Source organism: Vulpes lagopus, chromosome 10 (genome assembly GCF_018345385.1).
Source record: "Vulpes lagopus strain Blue_001 chromosome 10, ASM1834538v1, whole genome shotgun sequence".
NCBI lineage: Eukaryota > Metazoa > Chordata > Mammalia > Carnivora > Canidae > Vulpes > Vulpes lagopus.
Genome location: NC_054833.1, coordinates 88,808,892 through 88,833,093, shown reverse-complemented (window position 1 = coordinate 88,833,093; position 24,202 = coordinate 88,808,892). Strand labels below are relative to the sequence as shown.

At 49.7% G+C, this 24,202-nt stretch overlaps 1 protein-coding gene across 3 annotated transcripts; it reads left to right on the top strand.

The window, feature by feature from the left end:
- The first annotated feature begins 9,863 nt into the window (after positions 1-9,863).
- ENO1 (enolase 1) lies at positions 9,864-24,202 on the top strand. Of its 3 annotated transcripts, none has more exons than XM_041772267.1 (12): positions 9,864-10,006; positions 12,690-12,783; positions 14,856-14,951; positions 16,287-16,345; positions 18,288-18,357; positions 18,787-18,920; positions 19,352-19,574; positions 20,811-21,008; positions 21,676-21,877; positions 22,373-22,481; positions 22,651-22,709; positions 23,773-24,202. In XM_041772267.1, the coding sequence occupies exons 2-12, from the start codon at positions 12,699-12,701 to the stop codon at positions 23,840-23,842; spliced, it is 1,305 nt and encodes a 434-aa protein (XP_041628201.1). In that variant the 5' UTR covers positions 9,864-10,006; positions 12,690-12,698; the 3' UTR covers positions 23,843-24,202. The 3 variants fall into 3 exon arrangements, with proteins under 3 accessions (XP_041628201.1, XP_041628199.1, XP_041628200.1); XM_041772265.1 differs by lacking the exon at positions 9,864-10,006 and adding an exon at positions 10,346-10,499; XM_041772266.1 differs by lacking the exons at positions 9,864-10,006; positions 16,287-16,345 and adding exons at positions 10,346-10,499; positions 15,906-15,964.

Sequence of the window (24,202 nt, the reverse complement as noted above, 5' to 3'; positions counted from 1 at the left end):
ATATGTTGCAGCCCTACACATAAGAGTGAAAATGTGGAGGGGCATCTGGATGGCTCAGTCAGTTAAGCAACTGGCTCTTGATTTTGGCTCAGGTCGTGATCTCAGGGTCGTGAGATCAAGTCCCAGGTTGGGCTCCATGCTGGGCGTGGAGTTTGCTTAAGATTCTCTCTCTCCCTCTCTCTCTTCCCCTCCTCTGTCTTTAAAAAAAAAAAAAAAAGTGAAAATTTGGAGGCAACCTAAAACTTCCACCAGCAGGACACTATTTAAATCACAGGTCATATTTAAACTATGATGTTCAATGTTGCCTTAAGAAGAGCAAGGATAGATGAACTGAGAAATATACACACGATATAATGGGGTGGAGAGGAAAGCAAATTGTCACGGTATATATCTAGTATTATTTTATTTTAATCTTTTTAAAAAGTATCCATCTCTATATGAACATGAACATGTTTCTTGAAACGTGCACAGAAAACACCTGGAGGGTCACATACCAGATTGTTAAGAGTGCAAGTGAAATAGAGATGGGAAATGAATATGTTTCTGGGGTGCTTGAATTATTTAATTAATTATTATAGAGTACTTCTGGAATTTTTTTAAAAGATTTTATTCATTTATTCATGAGAGATACGGAGGGAGAGAGAGAGAGGGAGAGAGAGAGAGAGAGAGAGAGAAAGAGGCACAGACACAGGCAGAGGGAGAAGCAGGCTCCATGCAGGGAGCCTGACGTGGGACTTGATCCCGGGTCTCCAAGATCACGCCCTGGACTGAAGGCGGCACTAAACCTCTGAGCCACTGGGGCTGCCCACTTTTGGAATTTTAAAAGGAAGTAGTAAAAAGCTCAACTGCCTATTTTTCTGCCCTTATTTTAAGAACTGGAAGTCTCTAAAGATATGAACTGCTAGAATTTTGTATTAATACATTGATTTATATGGATCACATAGCACACTGATCATACATGTCCCACCTGTGCTCCCTTCCCCCTGAGACCTGCTTGAAAGATCTTCATACCCTTTACCACCAAGTAACTATCTTCATCTTACTTGCGTATGGCTTGTTCCCTGCATCAAGGTACAAGTCCCGTGAGAGCAAGAACTTTACCTTGCTCTCTATTCCATAGCTGGCTCCTAAAACAGTCCCTACCCACATAGTAGGCCCTCAATAAATATTTGTTGAATGAACCTCAACCAGCAGAGGAATAGCAAGGTAACTTTAGGGTGCATAATCTGAATCATGTTTCAATACAAATCAGAAACCAGAGGAGTTGCAGCCCGAGGCATGATGTTGTTAGAGAGAAAAAACTGTTCTTCCACTCTGTTGTGTTTAGTCACTGGGGGGCCTGCAAATTAAACTGACAGAGGACGGATCAGCAAGAGAAAAGACAAATTTTGTAACATATGTAATAATTTAATCATCATGTTATACACTTGAAACTTAAAAAAAAAAAAGACCAATTTACCAATTTTCATTCATGTATGTAGAGGAGTTCACAGAAAAACATGACTCAGAAATCAGAAATTTGACAGGGGAAGGAAGGGGGTGAAGGGCCCTTAGGAGAATAGATGGGAATTTTGTGACAGTGTCAACCGATAAGTGCCCGTCTTCCCTGGTTGCTCCTAGGAAAGAGATTTATGACAATTTGAGTTCCTTTAGGAGGTTCTGCTTTTAGACAAAGGAGAGAGAATAACAAAACATTCCATTCTTCAATGCCTTCAGCTCAAAATAATTCTCGTGCCATGGTCCACATCAAGGACCCCTTCAACGTTTAATTTTGCATCATAGCTGTGTATGCTCTCTCCACCCAGCCCCCAGCTGCCTTAGGGGCAGGAACTGCATCGGACTCACCTTGGAATCCCCAGCACCAAGGTGGTGGCTGGAAGCCATTTAATAAACGTCGCTACATGTAGAACTTTTCAAAATAGCTCACACAGAAGGCAAACAAAAAGTTAGTTCTCTCTCCTCATCCAAGTCAAAGAACGTCCAAAACTGAATCAACACGTAAATGCACAGTTTTTTATTGAGAAGAACCTCAAATTCCAAAAGGGTATGTAACCCTCTCTAAAAGGTAAAAAAAAATTACCAATCTGGGTGGTAGAAATTGATGCCTCCCCCTGCCCCATCTTTCTGATTCTCCATAGATTCAGAGTTATCATAGATTCTGGCCCCAAGCATTATTCCCAGAGGGGATAATGGTGCCTACTAATGTGGGTGCCTCTTCCCTGCCTCTGCCCCGCAAGGCTCCTGACTTTGTACTTCAGGTAAATTGCCAGAATCAAAAAATATAGGAGAGGCCCATGTTCCTTCAACTTCCAGATCCCCCAGTACTCTGTACGTACCCTATGCTCAGTACATAGGGAACAAGCATTTGCCTGGCACTGCTTCAGAAAGATCTTCACAAGGAAAGGCTGGGAGCCAGGACGACCTATGTGAGGGGTCTCTTGACTGACTGTTCCCAAAGATATTTTCCTGGGAAGCTGGGAAGAAGGAGGAGATACTGATCCAGCACCTTTGGTGAGTGCTGAGAGCTTTGTAGTTCACAAAACAGAGTTCCTGAGCTTCAAGTCGATAGCTAGATGCTCTAGTTGAGAAAACACAGGGACAGTTTACACAGAATTCGTAGAAGTCAACTCACTTCCTCAAGTGATTCAGATGAACAAAGACAAAATTCTTCAGGGCACTCTGGATCAATGGTTTTTAATCTTTCTGGGCCACAGACCCTTCAGGAATTTCAAGTAGAATCCTTCCCTTCAGAAAATGTGCACAGACGCACCACATCTGCATGCAGTTTCAGGCACTCCTCGAGCCTCTGATGGCTTTTTCGTGGGACTCCTGCCCAGATTAAGAAACTGCGCTTCGCCGTAAATGAGACATAGTATATATATTGACTCTTCGGGTGAATGAAAATAAATTAAACTCAGAGTACAAAAAGCACTGCCAAGTTGTAGGCTCCTGCTTGGGGAGCTGGTATCTGTATATCTGGCAGTAGGAGTAAAAGCTTCTGTCCAGAGTAAGCCCAAGAACACCATTAGGATGGAACCAGGAGAGGGACCTTGGCACCACCAGCGGTGGCCCTTCTGCTGCCAGGAGTCTGTGAACAAGCACCGCATTAGCGAGGCCTGGGATGGCATCCAAATGGACGCTTTAATTGCAGTTACAGAAGCATCTTTGTCTTTGCTGAAGCATCTCTGTCTTTCCTGGATCCCAAAATCCATTTGTTATGAATGGAATCTGTGGTGGGTGTTCATTCTCAGCCTTGGGGGTTTTGTTTGTTTTCTTCTTCTTTTTTTCTTAATCTCAAGTGTTCATAAATCATCTTAAACATATTCTAAATATCTCAAAAGAAGTGGCAGTAAGCTAATTTTAATTCTTCTTAATTATGTATACATACATGCCTTCCAGCACCAAGGGAGCCACTGCAGCCCCCAGACTCTCCCCACACAGTGCACTTCAGTGGCGGAACCAAGACTCATCTGGAAATGCTTCCTCCTATTTTCCTCCTACATCCAGCTGCTCCCAGCCTCCCTGAGACTCTCTTTCAGCTCTCAAGTCCCCCAAAGTCTGCTCTGCTCCTGGAGGTGGCTGAGGGTGGACCTGCCTTCCCCCCATACTGCCTCCCTAGCAGGATCCTCTGTGGGCTGGACAAGAATCTTCAATCTACACTGCTTTAGCATTAGCCACCACATCTGCCTCCAACTTTCACAGATTCATGTTACTGAAGCCTTATTACCTGCCAGGTGTAACCCATTTTCCTGTCAACAGGACCGTGAACAGGTTCCATGTGATCATCTGAAAAGCTCTGTGCAATAAAACCAATATGCACTAAATCAAGACTAGAAAGATAAGTACCAAGCAGTCAAGAGAACTGGCAAACAGCCACAGGGGAGGGAAAAGCTTGGCAGCAAGAGCTGCCTTGGCCCAGAGGACACTTGTTCCTTGAGACATTTTGCTTCCATCTCAGGAATCAATAGAATTATAATGAAAATACAAAATTTCAAAACAAGTAAGATGGCCATGATGGAAATGGTGTCCCTTTAGAGGCAGCACCCGTGGGTGGTGCGTACTCTGACCGCACGTGTGCAGTGGTCCTGCTTGGGGACTTAGTGCACCAGGAGCTCTGGGGGCATCATGGGCCACCATAATACTGAATATTTCACAGAAGATTTTGAAAAGACTCACTGATGAGTTTGCCTCTGCTAAAGCTGGGGAAGTAAGATGATAATTGAGGTCCCTGGACCTCCTAACTGGAATTCCCCGGCCAGCTTCCTGGCTTCTGCTTATGGCCTGCGCTGTGTGTTTCTACCGTCAGATCATTCTCTTTGTATATCCTGAATTCAAATTTGGCTGGCCAGTCACCCCCAGGCCATCATGACATGCTCCTTCCTGGCAGAGTTCTCAGGCCAGGCCATCTCACTGGCCACTTCTGGGACTGATCCTTGATCCAGCTGGCTCCATGAAGTTGGTAACCACCTGCCGTATCTGAGAAATCCTTCCACGGGCACTGTGGGCATGGAGGCACTCAGAAGCTCCTCAGGAGGGGGCAGTTCATTACCCCTGCTTCTTGGCTTGCCTGTCTGGGGCAAACCCTGAGTCAGCCATTCACCAGCACAGCTGTCCCACCCAGCTCTGATGACCTGTGACTTTTTAGCTGCATGTTCTTGCTAACCTCATCAAGAAGAGAGCCTTCAGTTTGGGATAAGCCTCTTAGGAGAGCCAGTCAGCCAGTTACAAACCTACCCAGTCTGCTCTGCCCTACTAGCTACAAGAACATCCTGACAGGCTCTGACAAATCTGCGCTGAAATTCAGTCTGTCCTCAGCACTTTCCTGACCATCATGAAGCAATCAAATAAACGAGTAAAAGAGTAGCCAGGGAATTCCAGTGTAGGAGGTCCAGGGATCTCGATTCAAGGGGACTGTAAAGGGTTTGTGGAAAATCAGAGACAGTTTCTATCTTTTTGTTTAGGAAATGCCAGCAAATGCCACCATGAGTATGGGGTTGGGGACATTCTGTAATTGGAACTCATCTGCAACATAGTGTAACAGCTGCTCTGATTCTGCGAGCTGCTTTCTCCTTCCAACTCCAGACTCTTTCTGGAGAGAATTTTTTTTCCTTATTTATCTATTCATGAGAGACAGAGAGAGAAGAGGCAGAGACATAGGCAGAGGGAGAAGCAGGCTCCTCACAGGGAGCCTGACATAAGACTCGATCCCTGAACTGGGATCACGCCCTGAGTCAAAGGCAGATGCTCAACCGCTGGGCCACCCAGGCATCCCTCTGGAGAGAATTAAAGGATCCAACAGACAATGAAGGCTTCATGAGTCTTATGTCTCAATCTGAAGCTGTTACGGTTAAATTCTGTGAGGGAGTTGGGTAGATACACTAGTTACAAGAAGGCTCCTTGGACTAAGTTTAGTGTGTGGCCATTCATTGAAACCCAAGGACACTGTGGACTTCCTCTTGGAGGAGCTGGATGCCAAGTGGTTGGGGGAAGTGTTGGTCTCCTGGTGCCTCTACTCACTGGCTATGAGCTTGGGCAAGTCAGCCAGCCTCTCCTCACTTTGAGAATAAAGATGATCATACGGAGCCTGTTCATGCTCCTGGTGACAGGTAAATGGGTTACACCTGGCAGGTAATAAGGCCTCAGTAACATTGATCTGTGAAACGTAAAGGATGAATTTCTCATTATCCCCGTGAAGGCCCTGTAGAAACCCTACTCTCAGGGAATCACAATCCCAATCCCTTCTGAAGGAGGAACTCAGCTCCTACTTTCTATCAGGAACTCTCATGCTGCAACCTCTGCCCTCTCTCCTTCCTTTGCAGTGACTAGCAGCTTGGCAGTGGGGCCATCTGAGGGTCCTGAACTCCTTGCCTCTAGAAATGCCGCCCACCCGGCTGACAGGCTGGAGCCTGTGCTGGCCACACAAAGAGGGTTTTCTGGCTACCAGGGCTACAGCTGCCTGGGCCTTCCAGTGACAACCCAGGGGAAAAACAAGTGCCCCAGGGACCTGTCACAGTTTCTCCTAGAGATACGGGCTGCTGAAGCTTACAGGTCTTCACCCTAGCTCTGAGAAATTATTCCTGCACTGATAAAGAGCTACCTGGGGCTGTTACAGTTCGAGGCTGCCTCCTGAGGTGGATATTATCATACCTATTTCAAAGATAAAGGAGTTGAGGCACAGAGGATCCACTCAGAGCTCTATCAAACCAAGCCTGCTGTCCCTACTTGCTCTCCTTCATGAGCTCCTCCAAGGGGAATTCTGCTTACGGGTGCCTGCTCCTTGCTGCCCTGACTTCCCTGGGTTCTTTAAACTTTAGTCCCCCTTATTCTTACTCTTCTCATCTGGGAACTCCTAGATAAATACTCTCCTAGCAGTGACTTTGTTTAAAAACCATACCGTGCTCTATCTTCCTAAATCCATGTCTTGCCCAACGCCTACTTCCTCCAGCTGACTTTGTGAAGTCACCTCTGAAGAAAGCCAAGGAGGGGGGTGTTGACAGCAGAAAGCCCTAGAATGTGCCCTCACAGCCACCATAAGGGTAGAGAGAGACATGTGGGTTTTGTTAAGTGAAGGACCCGGAAAGGGTGGTAAGTTGAGAATCAATCAAATTTCTAGCAAAAATTGCAAAGGAAGAATGGAATTTTCTTTTCATACTGGGTCAGAACTCATATATGGGGATCCCTGGGTGTCGCAGTGGTTTGGCGCCTGCCTTTGGCCCAGGGCGCGATCCTGGAGACCCGGGATCGAATCCCACGTCGTGCTCCCGCTGCATGGAGCCTGCTTCTCCCTCTGCCTGTGTCTCTGCCTCTCTCTCTGTGTGTGACTATCATAAATAAATTTTAAAAAATTAGAACTCATATATGTTGCCAGTGGAAGTGCATGGAGGTGGGGCGCATGGGTAGCTCAGCTGGTTAAGTGCCTGCCTTTGGCTCATGATCCCTAGGTCCTGGGACCCGAGTCAGACTTCCTGCTCAGCAAAAAGTCTGGCTTCTCCCTCTCTCTCTTAAATAAATAAAATCCTTAAAAAAAAAAAGAAAGAAAGAAAGAAAGTGCATGGATGTACAAATACTTTAGAAAACAAAGTTGAGGATGCTTACACCCAGGACCCACATCTAGGTATATGTCCAAGGTATGCATCCTAGAGAAACCCCTGCACCTGTGCTCAAGAGACATTTGCAACAGGATTCATATCAGCACTACTGGTACTAGTAAAAAAAAATAACTGGGAAACCACCCAAAGGTACATCGATTTTAAAAAGTGTGATATTCACATAATGGAATATTACACAGCCCTGAAAATGAAGCATTTATGATGGTGCTTACAGGCATTTAGTTGAGTCAAAAAGAATTGTACCAAAAGGCTATAAGCAGTATGATGCCATGCCATGCATATATTAAGTTTGAAAAAATATTTAATAACTATAAAGAGAACGAAGGGAATGATAAGCACAAGGATAGCTGACAATGGGTAAGATAGTGGGGCCTGAGAAGATTACACAGGGATGTTAACTGCACTGCTAATGTCCCATGTTTTAAGCTGGAGGTGGATACACAGATATTATTATTCTTTACATCAGATACACTTTATGTAGTTTTTGGTATATGCGATTTTTTAAAAGATTTTATTTATTTATTCATGAGAGACAGAGAGAGAGAGAGAGAGAGAGAGAGAGAGAGGCAGAGACACAGGCAGAGGGAGAAGCAGACTCCATGCAGGGTGCCTGACATGGGACTCAATCCCGGGTCTCCAGAACCACGTTCTGGACTGAAGACAGCACTAAACCGCTGAGCCACCGAGGCTGCCCATATATGAAATATTTTGTAATAAATACAAAAGCCTCAGAACGCCGGGGTCAGTTAAGCACCTGCCCGCAGCTCAGGTTGTGATCCCAGGGTCCTAGGATCGAGTACTGCATCGGGCTCCCTGCTCCTCAGAGAGCCTGCTTCTCCTTCTGCCTCTCTCTCTCTCTCCCTCATGAGTAAATAAAATCTTAAAAAAAAAAAATAAACAGAAAAGCTTCCCAGTTTGTTACAAGGAGAGGCCATTCACTTAGAGCCCCTGCTGGCCTCTGTTCTCTGATCTTTTACCAGTCTTAGGCCCCTATTCAACGCTGAAGTCTCCTACCAGGCTAGAGATTTCGCCTTCTGAAAGAGGTTTGTCACTTTTTCAGCCCTGTAGCAGTTTTCATCCAGGGGTGCATATATGTGCCACAGACAGAATCAGTAACCCAGGATGGTATAGGCTGCTGCAGATTTACCTTCCCTCAACCCTGGTATCAGCAAATGTCTTTCAAGAGCTATACGCAGTGCTTCACAGTGTGGTCTTCTGATAATAGCACTGGATACTCATACCCCTCACCCCTGCCCACCAGGAAGGGGACTGCTTTTGCAATGTCATGGCAAAAATTGCTCCACAAGCATCCTGTTACAAATCCATGTAACAAGAGAAATGCCCCTGCACTGGACAGCAAGCAAATGTGAGCTCCATGGCCTGCTAACAAAGCCTCGGGCGCAGGGAGGTCATTTGGCAGCCTGTGGATATGAGGAAAGATTTGAGGGCATCTCTACCAATCATTAACATTTGAGCTACAATTTGAGGTCCAAATGCTGGCTCAGGATGCTATGCCGCGGCCTCCAAAAATGTTGCAACAGCAGCTGTCTGAGACCAGGTTCTGCATTTGATTTCCTGCTAAATTCACTGGGTCTGGCCAGAGAGACTCCTCTTTCTTTTATCACTCAGACCATGTTAATGTAAAATAAAAGATTGCTTTTGGAGCACTTTCAGGGCCACACCTTAAAACTGCTCTGAACATGAGCTCTAAGTGTCTGATTTCCTTAGAGTTATAAGGCTTAGAAGCTGGTTTAGCTGCTGAGTCATGGGGCTGGGATCTTGGCTTTAAGCAGTCTGAAACATCAGAGCATGGCTGGCAAAATCACAAACTGTGCTTGCAAAATTCACATAATTCTTTAGGAAACATTTTACAATTTCCTTGTTGCTTTAATTTAATCAGAAAGTTCTTGCTTCTTGGCCAAGAGGAAACAAAATACCACCTTTACCAAGTGCCTTGGAAACCTAAGCCAGTAGCTCAGGAGATAAAAATGTTAGCAGTGAAGGAAGAAAAGCGGTTTTTGCAGCTGACCAGGAGAAATAATAACTAAATTCAAATATACATTTGAATCCCTCTCTCTCTCTCCCTCTCTCTCTGCAAAACAATGCAGAAAATACAGAGATATAAGACATTATTTTAGCTTCCGGATTTCCAGACCAAGGAGAATGCTGACAAATACAAATCTAACGATTATAGAAAACGAAGTAATCGCCTCAGCCCTTTCTTGGAGCGCAGAATGTGCCGCAGAACTGATTTTAAATGCAGTTTAAAATGCATTTTAGCATTAAATGGAGTTTTCCCCACCAGCAAGGTGAATGAAATCACCGCACCGTTCTCCTGTTTCTCCCTTGCCAGACTACCGTGGAATACTACCCGCTTTGAACTCTGAGAAATGCCTCGGGTCTGTGGCAAATTCCAGTCCCAAATCACTGTACTCATGGCTCACAGGGATGGGGGGAGGGACGGAGGCACACGAAGTCTGCCTTCCAGGTGCAACATTAACCCTGAGACGCACGTGGAGAAGTGCCTGGCACGTCGGAAGGGCTCAAAAAGCATCAGCTCTAACTGCGCCACCTCGGGCCCAACCCCATACCCGGTGTCCGGCCCACGCTCACACACAAAGGCTCGCTCGCCGGCCGGCGCGCGGAGGGCGGGGCGGGGGCGAGCAGGGCGCAGCGCGCAGGCGCAGGCGCAGGCCGCCGCACGTGGCCCCCGGCACGCGGCCCCGCGGCCCCGCTGCAGACCCGGCCTGGGAGCCAACGTCGCCGGGCCGACGGGGTCTCCGGCCCCACGCTGCGGGGCGGGGCCGGCCCGGGAGGGCGGGCCGCGAAGGTCGTCGCCAAGGTCGTGGGCCGGACGTGAGGCGCCGGAGCGACGCTGCGTGCGTGCGGGACTCGGAGTACGTGCCGGAGCCCCAAACCCTCATGCCGGCCGCGCCACCCCGCCCCGCCCCTTCCCGGGGCCCTGGCGCCACAGGCCGGCTCAGCCAGCGGTCCCAGCCGGGGGCGAGAATGGAGGGCGCCGGGGCAGGGACTCGCCCGCACCCCCACACAGCCGCGGGGGGAGCCGCGACCCCCCCAGTCCCGCCCCGCTCCACGTCCCCGGGTCTTCGCTGCCCCCTCCCGGCCGCGGGGGCCGCTACAGTCCCGCCCCTTCCCGGGAAGCGCAGGCCTGAGTGACGGCGCGCTGGGCCAATGACGAGGCGGCGCCGCGGGGGCGGGCTGGGGGGCGGGGAGTGGGCGGGGCATCGGGGAGCTGGGCAGGAAGTCGGGGCAGGCGGGGCTGAGACGAGCTTCGGGTCCTCGGAGCGTGCGGACTCCCCGGCGTAACGCTCGTCCTTGGTGCCTGCGGCATCCTCTGCTTTTTCCCCGGGCAGCGCTATCGGCGGCCAGGTAGGGAATCCAGGAAGGGCTGCCGAGCCGGCACCCAAGCCTGGGGGCGCTGCGCGTGGGTCCGGGGTGGGGACGTGGGAGGGGCGGGTCGGCACGTGCGGGCCGGGCTTCGCCGCAGGGGCAGGAGCTGATTCGGCTGAGATTAGGGGTTCACAGGGCTAATGGGAGCTCGCGAGTGGAGCGCGGGCCTTGTGGGACAGCGGGCCGGACGCCGCAGGGGCTTGGGGAGGTGCGGGCCTAAGCCCGGGGGCTCGTTAGAGCCAGGCCTTTCCCAAAGTGGAGGGAGGGCAGGGACGCGATGCCCGGAAGCCGCGATCCCCTCCCCCACCAGCAGCCCCTGCGCCCCGCTGGGGGCCCGGCCTGCGGGCGGGAGGCGGGAGGCTGGTGACGGAGTGGGCAGCCTCTAATGAATGGAACTTCAGAGGGTGCTTGTTCTTCAGCGGACTGCGGCCGAACCGTTGCGTAATTGGGAAAGCGGTCCAGGCGACCTCGCCCAGGTCATGCAGGAGCTGCTCCGGCTCCCCGGCCGGGCTCTCGGCAGTCGGCCACCGGTCTGACGTTAAAAGGACGTATTTTAAGAAAATTCCCTGTCTGGTGTGTGAATTGGGGCCGGGGACACCCCTAGGCCCTGACTGCCCAGTCCACACGTGCTGCCCCTGGTCCGGGGTTCATCCCAGGCAGATGAGCCGTGAACACTCCATCCATTCTTGCTGGCCTTGCTTACTGAACCTTAATGACATCGGGAGTAGTTTTCTAACCAGTTTAAGAATAAGTTGAACTTTTATTTTCACAGCTTGAAATAAGTCGCTGCGTATTAATATTACTAAATTAAACAAAAGGACATCTTAAAACAGCAAGAGGATGTATTGTAATAAAGATGTGCTTAAAGCACATCTAAATGCACAATATAAGTCTGTGGTGGCCTGGGGATGGGGGGGATTGACTGCAAAGGGCCTAAAGGGACTTTTAGGTGGTGGCCATCAGACACAGGTATATGATTTGCCAAAACTCAAAGTTACTAAAATCTTATAATTAAAAAATACATTTAAGCAAATTTGCCGTTTTGTAGGATAGTGAATAAAAACTAGATACCTTTTTTTTACCTTTTTATTGGCTAACGAATGAAACTTCATTGTTAAATAGTCCCCATGCACCCGAAGTGATTTCACTGTCTAATTTTGAAACTTATTTAAAAAAAAAAAAGGTGCCATTTGCTGCCTCAGAACATTCCAGACAAGATACTGGAGAGGAGCCCAGCTAGATAATGGCTCTGAACACTAACCCAATTCCACTGGGCTGCCTTCAGTCCTACAAGGTCCTTTCTTTCTTGGAAGCCCCTGGGGCTGGGAGGTGAAAGGCTTTCTTTGAGAACTAAGGTGATTGCTCTTTGTAACTGCAAATCTGTTTTTTTTTTTTTTTTTTTTTTTAAGATGCTTTTAAGGAAAGCCTCCTCCCTTGGAGTATCCTCACATTTGAGGATAGAATCTTTATTCTAGTTTGATTTCAATTATGACATTTCACAATTAATTTTTTTGAATGGGTAAAATGCCTGTTGAAAGTAATACTAATTAGATGTGATTTTTGGTGTGTCCTGTCTTGCTAAAGATCCAAATACTGTGAAATGTGAAAGGCCCAGAAGTTGGCAGTAGTAGCAAAGACCACATTGTACAGACCAAGGACACTCCTGGCCTCAAAATTTCTTAAGTATCCCAGTATCCACCGACTGAACATCTTACAGCTACCTCAAGTTTAACTTGGTGAATTCCGTCCCCAACTATGAATTCGTTATTTTACTACAAACCAGATTTCTCTCCTTGTATCACCTTGCATTTTTTTTGTCCTGGAAGGGTTAGCTTCTGACCTTCGAGTCTCCTTGGTCCATTCCCATGCTACCCTTGGTGGGAGGTATTGACAGTAACCCGCTTCAGACTGTCTCAGCTTTAACCATCCTGCGTGCAGACAACACATTTCCAGGCTTGCTTTGCTTAAAGGACCAGCACCAGACCACTGGGGTTTGAGGCCCTGCAGAGCTGGGCACAGCAGGCTTTCCCCACTCTTGGCAGCCTTCTTGCATCCCGTATCCAGTGCAAATTCTTTCTAGTCCAGGAATCCTCAGAAGCGATTCTTTGAATGAATGACCCAAGGCTGCATTATGGTTTATGGTAAGTATGAACTGTGTTTCCCCCACAGAAAGTCACCATGTCTATTCTCAAGATCCACGCCAGGGAGATCTTTGACTCTCGCGGGAACCCCACTGTTGAGGTTGACCTCTACACCTCCAAAGGTAGGTGCACCTTTGTTTCAGGACTTCCTCTCCCACACTCCCATCTTTTTAAAATTTAAACAACAGAGTCTTGGGCAAGAAAAGGTCTGTTGTAAAAGCCTTTCCTTCTGATGTGCACGGGTGCTAGGCTGTGGTTCCTGAATGGGAGGAGGTGGGGGAGGGTTACAAGGCATGGGGTCCTTGTCTTGCTGCTTCTTGGTATCTAAAACAACTTGCTCCCAGGTCAGTGAGAGTTGGGTAAAGTAAGATCGTACCTCGTCCCTAAAAGGGCCCATCACTGGTTTGCTTCACAGCTTGCTCTGCCTGAGCAAGCATATCTGGTGTGGTTGGATGGAGCTTTTTTCCTTGGAAAGGAAAGATGAGAGTGCAAGTATATGCAAAGCATTCTCATTCCTGCTTCTAGAAATCATTCTTAGACCAAGGACTGGGGATGCTGTTCCTACATTTGAGTATTGGCACATTCCAGAGGCTCTTGTTTCTTACCTGGCTCTAAGTCCCCCTTGGAGGAGTTTGCTCACATGAAACAAAAACACAGCAAGTCAGCTGGGGCAGAACACAGGCAGAGTTTTGCTCAGTGATGCCTAGACTCCAGGTTTTCTTCCTGGACAGGGCAAGGCAGGGTGGGGAGGGGCGGGCGGAAGGGAAGGGCTGCAGTTTGCACAGCCTGTGACTCAGCTCTGACCAGCAGGCCTATGTGCTCAGCACCGCTGGGTGAGTGCTCTCATAGCAGGGTTTCTTTGAGCATGTGCTTCATGCCTTGTACCTTGGGCTCTCAGAGGATGCTGGGAATTCCCTTTAGTCTTATGAGACTGGCATGCTTAGACTGGAACTTTCCATTTGGAAATTAGCGGACTTTAACCAACAGTGAAAAAAAACTCAAGATATTAGAAGATTTTTGGGAAGGAAGCATTTCCTTTAAAAACACTTTTAAAGGGTCAAAATTAATATCTTTTGAAATTTAAATGAATGGAACTCTTTCTCTTGTGTGTCTCTTAGTGCCTTTCAAAAGCAGGAAGTCATGGGTTTGTTAACCTTCCATCACTTATTTTTTTCATTATACTTCTTTATTTTTTTCTTTTCTTTTTTTTTTTCCATTATACTTCTTAGAGCAGTTTTAGGTTCACAGCAAAATTGAGCAGAAGGGACAGAGAGTGAGCACATGGGTACATACACGTTCCCACACACAGGTACATGCACAGCCTTCCCCACCAGACTGGGACATTTGTTATAGCTGAACCTGCATTAACACATCATCACCCAAAGTCCATAGTTAGGTTAGGGTCACTTTCTTTTCATGGCTTCCTCACCTCGTCCAGTGCCTGATGGGGGATACAGAAAGCCAGGACCTGTGTCAGGAAACCACGTGTCCTGTGTGCACACGGTCCCTGCGATGCCACAGGCACGGTGACCCATCATTTGATTATAATACCTGGTAGATTTTTCCCTCTTTGTTCATTTGCCTTCGCCTAAGTCAGATGGGGAAATCCCTTACAGTTTCAAGTAACTTCTAGAGGCTGCCTTCACTTCCTGCTGCCCTGAACCTGCCTGCCCTTGTAACCAGATCACTCAGTACCCTTCTTGAATCTGACCTCCAAGAATCGCCGTGTTTGTGCTCCACAGTGGCTGGTTTCTATATGTGCAGGACTGCATAATGCACTACTTCATTGTGTTCTAGTGTTACTAAATTATTACTTTTATTGTCTTTATATCTCATGTCTTCTTAGTTATATGTTTGAAATGATAATCTCTGGGATATACTTGAATAAATAAGGTATTAAATTAATTTTCCAAAAAAATACTAATTTTCCTTGGTTCTACTTTGTAACTTCAACACAGCTACTACAAAATCTTAAATCTCCAAAGTGGCTTGCATCATCTCTCTGTTGGGCGGTGCCAGCAGGGGAGAATGGTACCAACATGCGGGGCAGGGGAAGCCAACTGTCTGAATCTCCCCATTGGTGGAAGGAAGTGGCATGTTTCTGAAGAGATGCCATCTGTGAGGGGGGCAGGACCCGGGCAGGGGCTGAACTGTGTTTCTCAATCGTGACTCTCTCCCCTCCCTCCACATCCAGGTCTCTTCAGAGCTGCTGTGCCCAGTGGTGCCTCCACTGGTATCTACGAGGCCCTCGAGCTGCGGGACAATGACAAGACACGCTACATGGGGAAAGGTAAGAGTCAGAGCCCCAGCCCATGTCTGTGAAGCGTGGCTGCATCTCCCACGCCTGTAGCCCGCTCCCCATGTGCCTTGTATTTGAGGGTGGCACCCCGGTGCAGTGTTGATGGTGGGCAGGTATACAGGACAGCTGGGAGAGCTGGCCTGTGGATTCCAGCCTTCCTAAAAGAGTTGGTGGGCAAGAGTTTTAATGTTTCTATTGCGGTTTGTCTCCAATCTGGAAACCTCCCAGGTAGGCCAGGGAACCTAAGGATAAGAAGACATGTTAACTAATACTAACCGTAGAGCCATGCCACATTCCCAGTCTCTTGAGAGTGTGGTCTCAGGAGAGTTCTGGAAGGTCTAACCACTGGCTCACCTACAGATCAGTCCTAGTAGCTTGATCTTTCTGTTGATGAAGTCACAGAGGCACTGGTCTGGCAAAGCCAGCCTCTGGTGGGCTCAGTGCAGACTGACTTGTTCCTGTTTTTGCAATGCTCACCTTTCTATAGACAGAATCTATGTGGCCAAATTACAGAAAAGCAGGTGGGGCCAGACCATGCATTCTCAGCAGGACCAGTATCAACCCAGGGATGGAAATTGGTTCCTGGGGGAGGCAGAAATCTCCTACCATATTCCCATGATATATGGCCCTCCAGAGGGTCTCTGTATGGAGGTACCATGTGTCTGTGGTATTAAATTTTCAGATGAGGGTGATTAGGGAAAAATCTGATATTGCAGGGGAGGGGCAGTGATGAAGTGAGCTGGGGAAGCCCTGGGCTGGTGAAGCAGCAATGATGCTACAGAAAGGCAGCTGCTCCAGGGTTCCTGTTGTCCGCAGCCCAGGCACGTTCTGGTCTGAAGCAGGGCTTTGCCTTCCTGTCTCCTCTCTTTCTCTCACTCCCTGTCCTTCACAGCCTGTTCTCTTCTGAGTGTCTTTTTTCCTTCTCCGTCAATCTCTACTGGTCAGGTGTCTCCAGACCCGTTAAGTATATTAATGAGTTCCTGGCACCAGCCTTGTGCACACAGGTAACACATTGGACATCCTGTAGTTTCTATGGCTGGTGTTCTCAGTGCATGGTCTTGCCGATTAACCGCCCTTCAGACATTCTGAGATGGTTGCTCTGTGTGTGGCTCTAATCCTTGGGGGTCCTAGGTAAGAGCACTCAGACTGGGCCAGAATGTACCCCGATTCTGGGGGCACAGAGAAATGGGGATTTGAAAGCTTTCCCGTTTACGGTCTTTGGGTGGGCTTCCAGATATCTGGGTTAACATCATTGGTAGTTCGCTCAATGCTGCTCAAGCCTGTTTTTCGTTAATGTCGGTAATTTGATATGATTGTTCCTTCTAGGTGTCTCAAAGGCTGTTGAGCACATCAATAAAACTATTGCACCTGCCCTGATTAGCAAGGTAGGACCTGCCTCCTGAGAACTAATGTATTAATGCCTTCAGAGCGTCTCCCAGGCCAGTGGGCTTTCCGGGTTATAGAAGAGCTTATTCTGAGAGCTAAAGTAGCCAGTTGGATTCCCTGTCGTGCATGAGAATTATCTCACCTTTTCTCATCCACCCCCTGCCTGCGTGTCCCCATCTAACAGCGCATGGAATTGGAGTACAGTGACGGGAGACCGTCTCATGGCCTTAATTTTTTTTTCCCCTCCAACTATCTTGACCTTTGGGAAGTTAAAATCGAAATTTTAAGAGCAGCTCTTGGGCATTGAGCATAATAGTATCTGTGGTGACTATTTTTCATGAACTATGGAATTATTTACTATATTTCTACTGACGTTTTTGAAACAGAGGAACTGTGGTTAAAAATCTTACTTGGAGCCTTAGTGTGTAGAATAGGAGAGCTGCTGTGGGTGAAGTAGGGAGGAGGGGCCAAACAACCCAACAGCCCCTCCCCCCCAGGGCCCTCCCTCCATAACTTGGGTGGCATTTGTGCAGGTCGGGGAAGATGTGTAAAGCCCTGGCTAGAGGAGCCTTCTCTGGGTCTGAGGCCAACCCTGGCCTCCCCACCTGAAGTCCTGTATGCCAGTGGCAGGTGGAAATATGTCCCCCTGGCTCACTCACCTTGGCCCGACCTTCATGGCACTCGGTAATTGGTCCCAGACGGTTTCTCGTTGCTGCTCTTCAGGCTCACACGCCCCAAACTCAGTCTCCTGGGTACCTCCACACACCCTGATCTTTGTGCCTGGTGCCCTTGCCTGGCGTGACTCATAATGACCAGGGCCTTCCGGGACATTTTTCTTCCCCTCTAGGGGAGACCATCTTCAAACTCATAGTGAGGATTTGCCCCAAGCCATCATTCCTGGATGGTGGCTAACTTCTGCCAAATGTGCTTTGTCAAAACAAATGTCAAATTAATGTGGCATGATGGGAGTTGGGGATGGTTTTCTTTGTCTTTTATAAAGCACATAATGAGTAGTACACGTTATGATCTATTGTGAAGTTTTTAAAGTAATGCTGACATTCGATAAATGAGTTAGTTTTTAAGACACCAGTTTTTGCAGGGATGGATTTGGGGTTCTTGTTTTTGTTAGGAGATTCCATGCCCAGCATGGTGCCCATTTGGGGCTTAAACTCACAACCCAGAGATCTAGACCTGAGCTGAGATCAGTAGGCAAGTGCTTAACTGACTGAGCCACCCAGGCATCTCCAGTTTTTTGGGTTTGTTTGTTTTTGAGTAATCTACCCAACGTGGGGCTTGAACTCTGAATGCCAAGATCCAGAGTTGCCTGCTCTGTCGACTGAGTCAGTCAGGTGCCCCTTTAAGACACCAGTTTATTGCTTTATACTCTGACCAGAAATACTCATCTAGAGCTGTCATCAAGCATCTTGCTGAGTGATTCTGGGCTGCCTGCAGAAGTCCTGTTTGCCACGAGATGGGGAAGTGTGCCATCACTGGGTATAGCCGAGCGGTGGTGGTGTCACTTAACCTGTGAGGAGCCCAGCTCATTTGCGTGAACAGAGTTCTGCTATGTACCATTCCCACATCACACTATTTTGTGGTGACCTTCGTCAGCATGTGCCAGGCAGTTCTGGCTTCCATGTGGTGCCACCGGGACCATGTCTGACATATTTTACTGCTGGCCCTGGTCCTTGGAGAAATGCCTGCTGCCAGGAAAGCAAGTGACGTGCGCTTTGGTGCCTCCTGTTTTCTCTCCATCCACGCCCCCCCCCCCCCCCCGCTTCTTTTTTTTGCTTTCCAAACACATAACATAGAAGTGATTTGGACTTTGCACAGTTCCAAAGTTATCTGGGTTCTGTCACAGGAGTGCAAAGGTCCTGTGAGGGGTATGACACTGCCGCTGCCACCCCCACCCCCGTGACTGACCCTCTCCTCTCCCCGCAGAAAGTGAACGTTGTGGAGCAGGAAAAGATTGACAAACTGATGATCGAGATGGACGGGACAGAGAATAAATGTGAGTGGTCAGGGGTGGAGGCTGCTGGTGTCTCCCAAATACCTTCCAACCCTCTGGGGGTGGTTGTGCGGTCCCCACTGAGGACTGCGCGTCAGTCTGGGAGCTTTTCAGGGCCCCCCTCCTCACCTGAATAAATCACGTTTCTAAGTATCAGGAGCAATACCAGGTGACAGCAGCACGCAGATTTTGTGGAATTTGCCAGAGTTCCACAGACCAAAGAAAGGGCTTTCTCTTGGGAGAAAGCAGATAGATGAGTTCATGTGGAGAGCTGTTGGGTTTCTGGTTCGGATTCGGGGAATAGACGTGGTCAGGAGAGGAAAGGTTCCAGATGCAGGCCATGGTATATGCTGGTGTGGGGGTGCAGGCTGGAAGGTCAGCAGGAAGCCGGCTGGGAGTATGAAATTCCTCAATTGAATTGTTCTATTCCAGCTAAATTTGGTGCAAACGCCATTCTGGGAGTGTCCCTGGCTGTCTGCAAGGCAGGGGCTGTCGAGAAGGGGGTACCCCTGTACCGCCACATTGCTGATTTGGCGGGCAATTCTGAAGTTATCCTGCCAGTTCCGGTGAGTGGCTTGGAACTCCAAGTGAGGAGCTTGTGGGTATTTGCTTTGTGGGAACCTAAGACCTCCCACATCTTGGTGTCCTCCACATGGAACTCTCCCAGCACAGTGGGCACGTGCAGGCCCTGGAGGTCTCGGGTGCAGACACCTGCCACTTGCCAAGAATGACCCTGAGTAGAGGACTAGCCTCCCCTGTATCCCACATCCCTTACTGCTGATGAGGGAATGAAAACCATACTTGCTGGGTTGTGAATGTTCGCTGAGGTCATAGCTGGTCCTCAGGACACTAAGCACACCTGGTGGTGACCACTGCTCTTAGCGGGAGAGACCTGGTGAGCATTTCAGAGCCACACTGTGAGCCAAGCAGTCATGAGGAGGCTGCTTGGGGGCGCTCTCTGGGCCAGATGGCTGTATTTCTCTCCATCTCTCCCTAGGCTTTCAATGTCATCAACGGTGGTTCCCATGCTGGCAACAAGCTGGCCATGCAGGAGTTCATGATCCTTCCCGTCGGTGCAGCGAACTTCAAGGAGGCCATGCGCATCGGAGCAGAGGTTTATCATAACCTGAAGAATGTCATCAAGGAGAAATATGGAAAAGATGCCACCAATGTGGGCGATGAAGGTGGATTTGCTCCTAATATCCTGGAGAACAAAGAAGGTAAAGTCTCTGGAGGAGTCCCCACATTCCGTGGCACTGCCCGCACGCTTAGCGGATGTGCCGTAACTGTGATGTAGGGAGCTCTGGTCCTTCCACCTTCTGTTCACCAAGCAGAGTTCTGGGAACAGATGGGGAAGCTAGCACTTTATTTGTTAAAATAAGGAATTTGCTTATTAATTTGATTTCTGAGTGGCCTGGTTGCTTAAGATTTTATTCATTTGAGAAAGAATATGGACGGGGGAGGGACAGAGGGAGAGGAACAAGCAGACCCCCTACTGAGCAGGGAGCCAGATGAGGGACTTGAGCCCAGGACCCTGAACTAAAGGCTCAGATCAGGACCAGAGCTGAAGGCAAACACTTAACCAGCTAAGCCACCCAGGTGCCCCTACTTGCTCTCTTGCTATTGAACCACCTCATAAGGGGCAAAGGTTTGAAGTCCGCACTGTGTCCCGGTGATGTCTGTCCAGCCCGTGACCAGGAACCCCCCTGAGTTCATCCACTACAGGGCTGTTCACACAGTGCCTTGTTGCCTGGAGCCCTTAGGCACAGGGTTCAACGTAAGAGTTGGGTGGGGCACAGAGAGTCTTAAGAGGAGAACTCACGGCTGAGCTTTTTGTTTTAGAAGGAAAGGAGGGTTCAACCACATTTTGTTGTCTCGGACAACTAGTAAAGGAAAACGCATCCATCCTGCTCTTTGGGTCAGTCATACGAAATGCTGAGACTCGGCTACTTTGACCTACAAAAAATGACCCTTTCACGTGGTTTAATGGGATAGCTTGGAGATCTGTGGTGGGGAGCAGACGCCGAGTGCCTCTGTCCGCCTCTGTCCGGGCAGCTCTGCCGTGTGAGGCCGCCCTCAAGCTGGAGACAACAGGCCCCAGAGGCTGGGGCTCGCCCTTATGCTGCCCTCTTGGGTTCCTAGGACAGCGGCTCTCAGCTGGTCACTGTAACTGTCTCAGCCAGCACAGTCACTCCTGGCTGCTAAATTTGGGAGCATTGTGTCAGCAAGAAACCCTCTGGGAGGAGAGACTGAATTTTCCATTTGGCTGTCTGCTGGGGGCCATTTCCAGCAGTTTCTTGCTCCAATGCGGAAAGAAGTATTGGACTCGTCAAAGCGACGATTGGGGTCAGAGTACCTCGTGGTCATTCTGTTAGAGCTCCCCATTTGGCAGCTGCTGAAGGGAACTTTTTTCTCCACCTGCCCTGTTTCCAATCCTGTCGCCAACCTCTTTCCAGCTCTGGAACTGCTGAAGAATGCCATCGGGAAGGCTGGCTACACCGATAAGGTGGTCATCGGCATGGACGTAGCTGCTTCCGAGTTCTTCAGGTCTGGGAAGTATGACCTGGACTTCAAGTCCCCTGATGACCCCAGCAGGTACATCACGCCTGACCAGCTGGCTGACCTCTACAAGTCCTTCATCAGGGACTACCCAGGTGAGCGGGGCAGGCGGGCACTGGCGGAGCAGTGGAGTCAGGTGGTTCTGGGGTGCCAGCCAGCACTGACCTCAGGTGGTAGGTGGTCTCCAGAGTGTGTGAGCCCTCTGTCCCTATCACAGCCTCCTGAGCAAAGGCTGTCCTGGCTCCATCGTGAGCAGAGCGAGCCTCAAGCCCGCTGACTGCCCGTGGGTGACACAGTGAGCTGGCGCTCCTCTAGGCTCTGTGTCACTTCACGCACGGGTAGGGACTGTTCCTGCTGTTTCACAAGGGGAACTGAGGCACGGAGTGGGTTAGTACTCGGCCCGAGGGTGCTTAGCAGGTGACGGAGCAAGAATCAGACCAGGAAATCTGAGTCCCTGCTGGAACAGAGTTAGAGAACGTGCTCAGAGTGGAGCCAGGGCGAGCCCAGCTCCGCAGTCTCCTGAGCCCACAGCTTTTCTCTTCTCGTGGGCACTAAACTCAAGCCACCCTGAACAGGAAGTGTCCCACTTAGCGTCTGTAGGGTCCTAGGGTTGCAGGTGACATTGGTGCCCTGTCACAGGAGTCGGTGGGGACACGGGGAGCCAGTCCTGTCCTGCAGGAGAGGGGTGAGGCCAAGTGAGGAGGTTCGGGTGGCAGTCAGCACAGGGGTCTCACCGACCACACATGGCTCCTCTTTCCCCAGTGGTGTCTATTGAAGACCCCTTCGACCAGGATGACTGGGAAGCTTGGCAGAAGTTCACTGCCAGCGCTGGAATCCAGGTGGTGGGGGATGATCTCACTGTGACCAACCCAAAGCGGATTTCCAAGGCTGTGGGCGAGAAATCGTGCAACTGCCTCCTGCTTAAAGTGAACCAGATTGGCTCTGTGACCGAGTCTCTTCAGGCGTAAGTACCTTCAGGGCTCAGCTGTCAGAACAAGGTACTGCATGTCAGCCAGAGCACCTGGCTAGAGCTGTGATGGGAGCTTGCAAGTGGCTTCTGAAATCTGCAGTGGCGCCAAGGAGACTGGGGTATCAGGCAGCTGTGGCCTAGTCCTGTCTGTCCAGTCTTGGTTCTAGACTCATGACCTGATCTTTGGTGGAAAACATCGGGCATAGGCACTGTCTGGGGAGATAAACCTCTCCCTTCAAGGAGTCTGAACCCACCTTTTAAAAAGTAACCTAGAAGACTGAGAAGGTCCTCAGGGCTCTGCGAGGGGGGAGGAAGGTGAACGTCCGTGTCCCCAGGGTTTAGGGCTTGATGGCAGCTCCTGGCCCTGAGCTGCCTCTGGTCTCCCACTGGGGGTGTTGAGGCCTGGCATCAGGAGGGCCAGAGCGACTGCAGGGCCCAGGAAATGGGAGTCACACCATCCTAACCGTCCGGTGGTTTCCTGCCTTGTAGGTGCAAGCTGGCCCAGTCCAATGGGTGGGGCGTCATGGTGTCGCATCGCTCCGGGGAGACCGAAGATACCTTCATCGCTGACCTGGTGGTGGGACTTTGCACTGGGCAGGTAAAGAGCTACTTAACTCTTCTGGGACCTCAGCTTGTCGAGCAACATGCCAAGAAGGAGGGGGAGGATGGGATCCTGGATGCCCCTTGATGCCCTCCTTTCTGCCCAAAATGCCCATGAAGATCGAGCATCCATGACAAACACAAGTGATTTTTCTTTTCCCTTCTAGATCAAGACGGGTGCACCATGCAGATCTGAGCGCTTGGCCAAGTACAACCAGATCCTCAGGTAAAAAGGAAGCCAACCTGCACTGAGTGTGTGGGCACCATCCTCCAGGGGGAGACCTGGTTCTATGGGGGGTATGCAGGTGGGGGCCCTTGGTTTAGGGGCTGCCCCAGCACAGAGCCTATATCCCCTGAGGCATGGGCCCAGAGCTGGAGGCCGAGGACCATGCTGCCATCTTGTGGTGGAGGAAGGAACAGGTCCCCCTTGGGATAATGTGATCCTAGAATTTTTAGAGCCAGCAGGAAGCCTAGTGATTGACTAGTCCAGCACTGTGTTTTGTGGATGAGGAGACCGGGCCTCAGAGAAGGGGGACAGGCAGGTTCCCACTGGAACCCAGTGCCTTTGGATGTTCTGGTCCCTTTTTATTACCATAATGGGTCCTTGGGGGCCCCTGAACATGGAGACTTGTCTATTTTTTTGTTCCTTTTTCCAGTCTTGAGTCAGCCTGGTTATTACCCTTTGCTTAAATGGTGCCTGGTGGGACATCTGCCCTGTGACCCACACAGGGCAGCTGTCGGCATTCCCACGGGGCTTGTCTTCATACACTACGTTTCCTCCTTTTCTACTGGAGAACTGGAAGCACATTCCAGTTCTAAGATTTCACCTGTAAATACCTGAGTATAGGTCTCCGAGAAACATTTGTTTACTTTTTAACCACCTGCTCTCCCCATGCCATGAGAGTGCCGGGGATTCAGGGTCATTCTGTAACATCCACGCTGAGTGTGTGTCCTTATGCCACCTCTAAAGAAACTGGGTTGTCCTTTCATTAAAAACATTTTTCTTTCTCTTCCAAGAACTAGCACTTCTGCCCTTTTTCTACTTTGTCTTTGGGAAATGCTGGGGGCGGGGGAGGTTGGGAAGCAGAAGCAGCGGTGGGTGGCCCACTTGCTGGGGTAGCTGGGTGGACACAAGAGCCAAATGCCCCTCTCTTGCTGCCGCCTCTGAGCAGCCACATCCAGAGGAGGCTGGTCCCTGCTCTCTGGGTGGGGGATGTGGGCCTTGGGGACAGATGTTTGACTTCTCTTTTCCTCCTCCCCCTCCCCCCCTCTCTCCTCTGCCTCCCAAGAATTGAAGAGGAACTGGGTAGCAAGGCCAAGTTCGCCGGCAGAAGCTTCAGAAACCCCCTTGCCAAGTAAGGTCCAGGTGGCGCACCCTGTGGTCCTGAGTTGGCTCGTTAGACCTCTGCTCCCCCGGGCAGCTCAAGGCCCCCAGCCCAAAGTGGCAGGGCCCTGTGCTAGTTAGCTGCCCTCTGCCTTCCCCGTGATGTTCTCAAAGCTTTCTTAGAATTGCTACAGAAACCAGACTTGACCATCTGGAACCCTGCTGGGAACCCTAGCTCTGTAAACATGTGATTGGTCCAAATCATTGCTTTCTCACCTCACTTCCACCAAGCATATGGAGCCAGGTCTGTCTATGTAATAATATCAAGGTGTCCACAGGCAAGATCCCCAGTGGTTTTATGTGCAGAATAAAAAGGCCTCAGTGACCCATAGAAA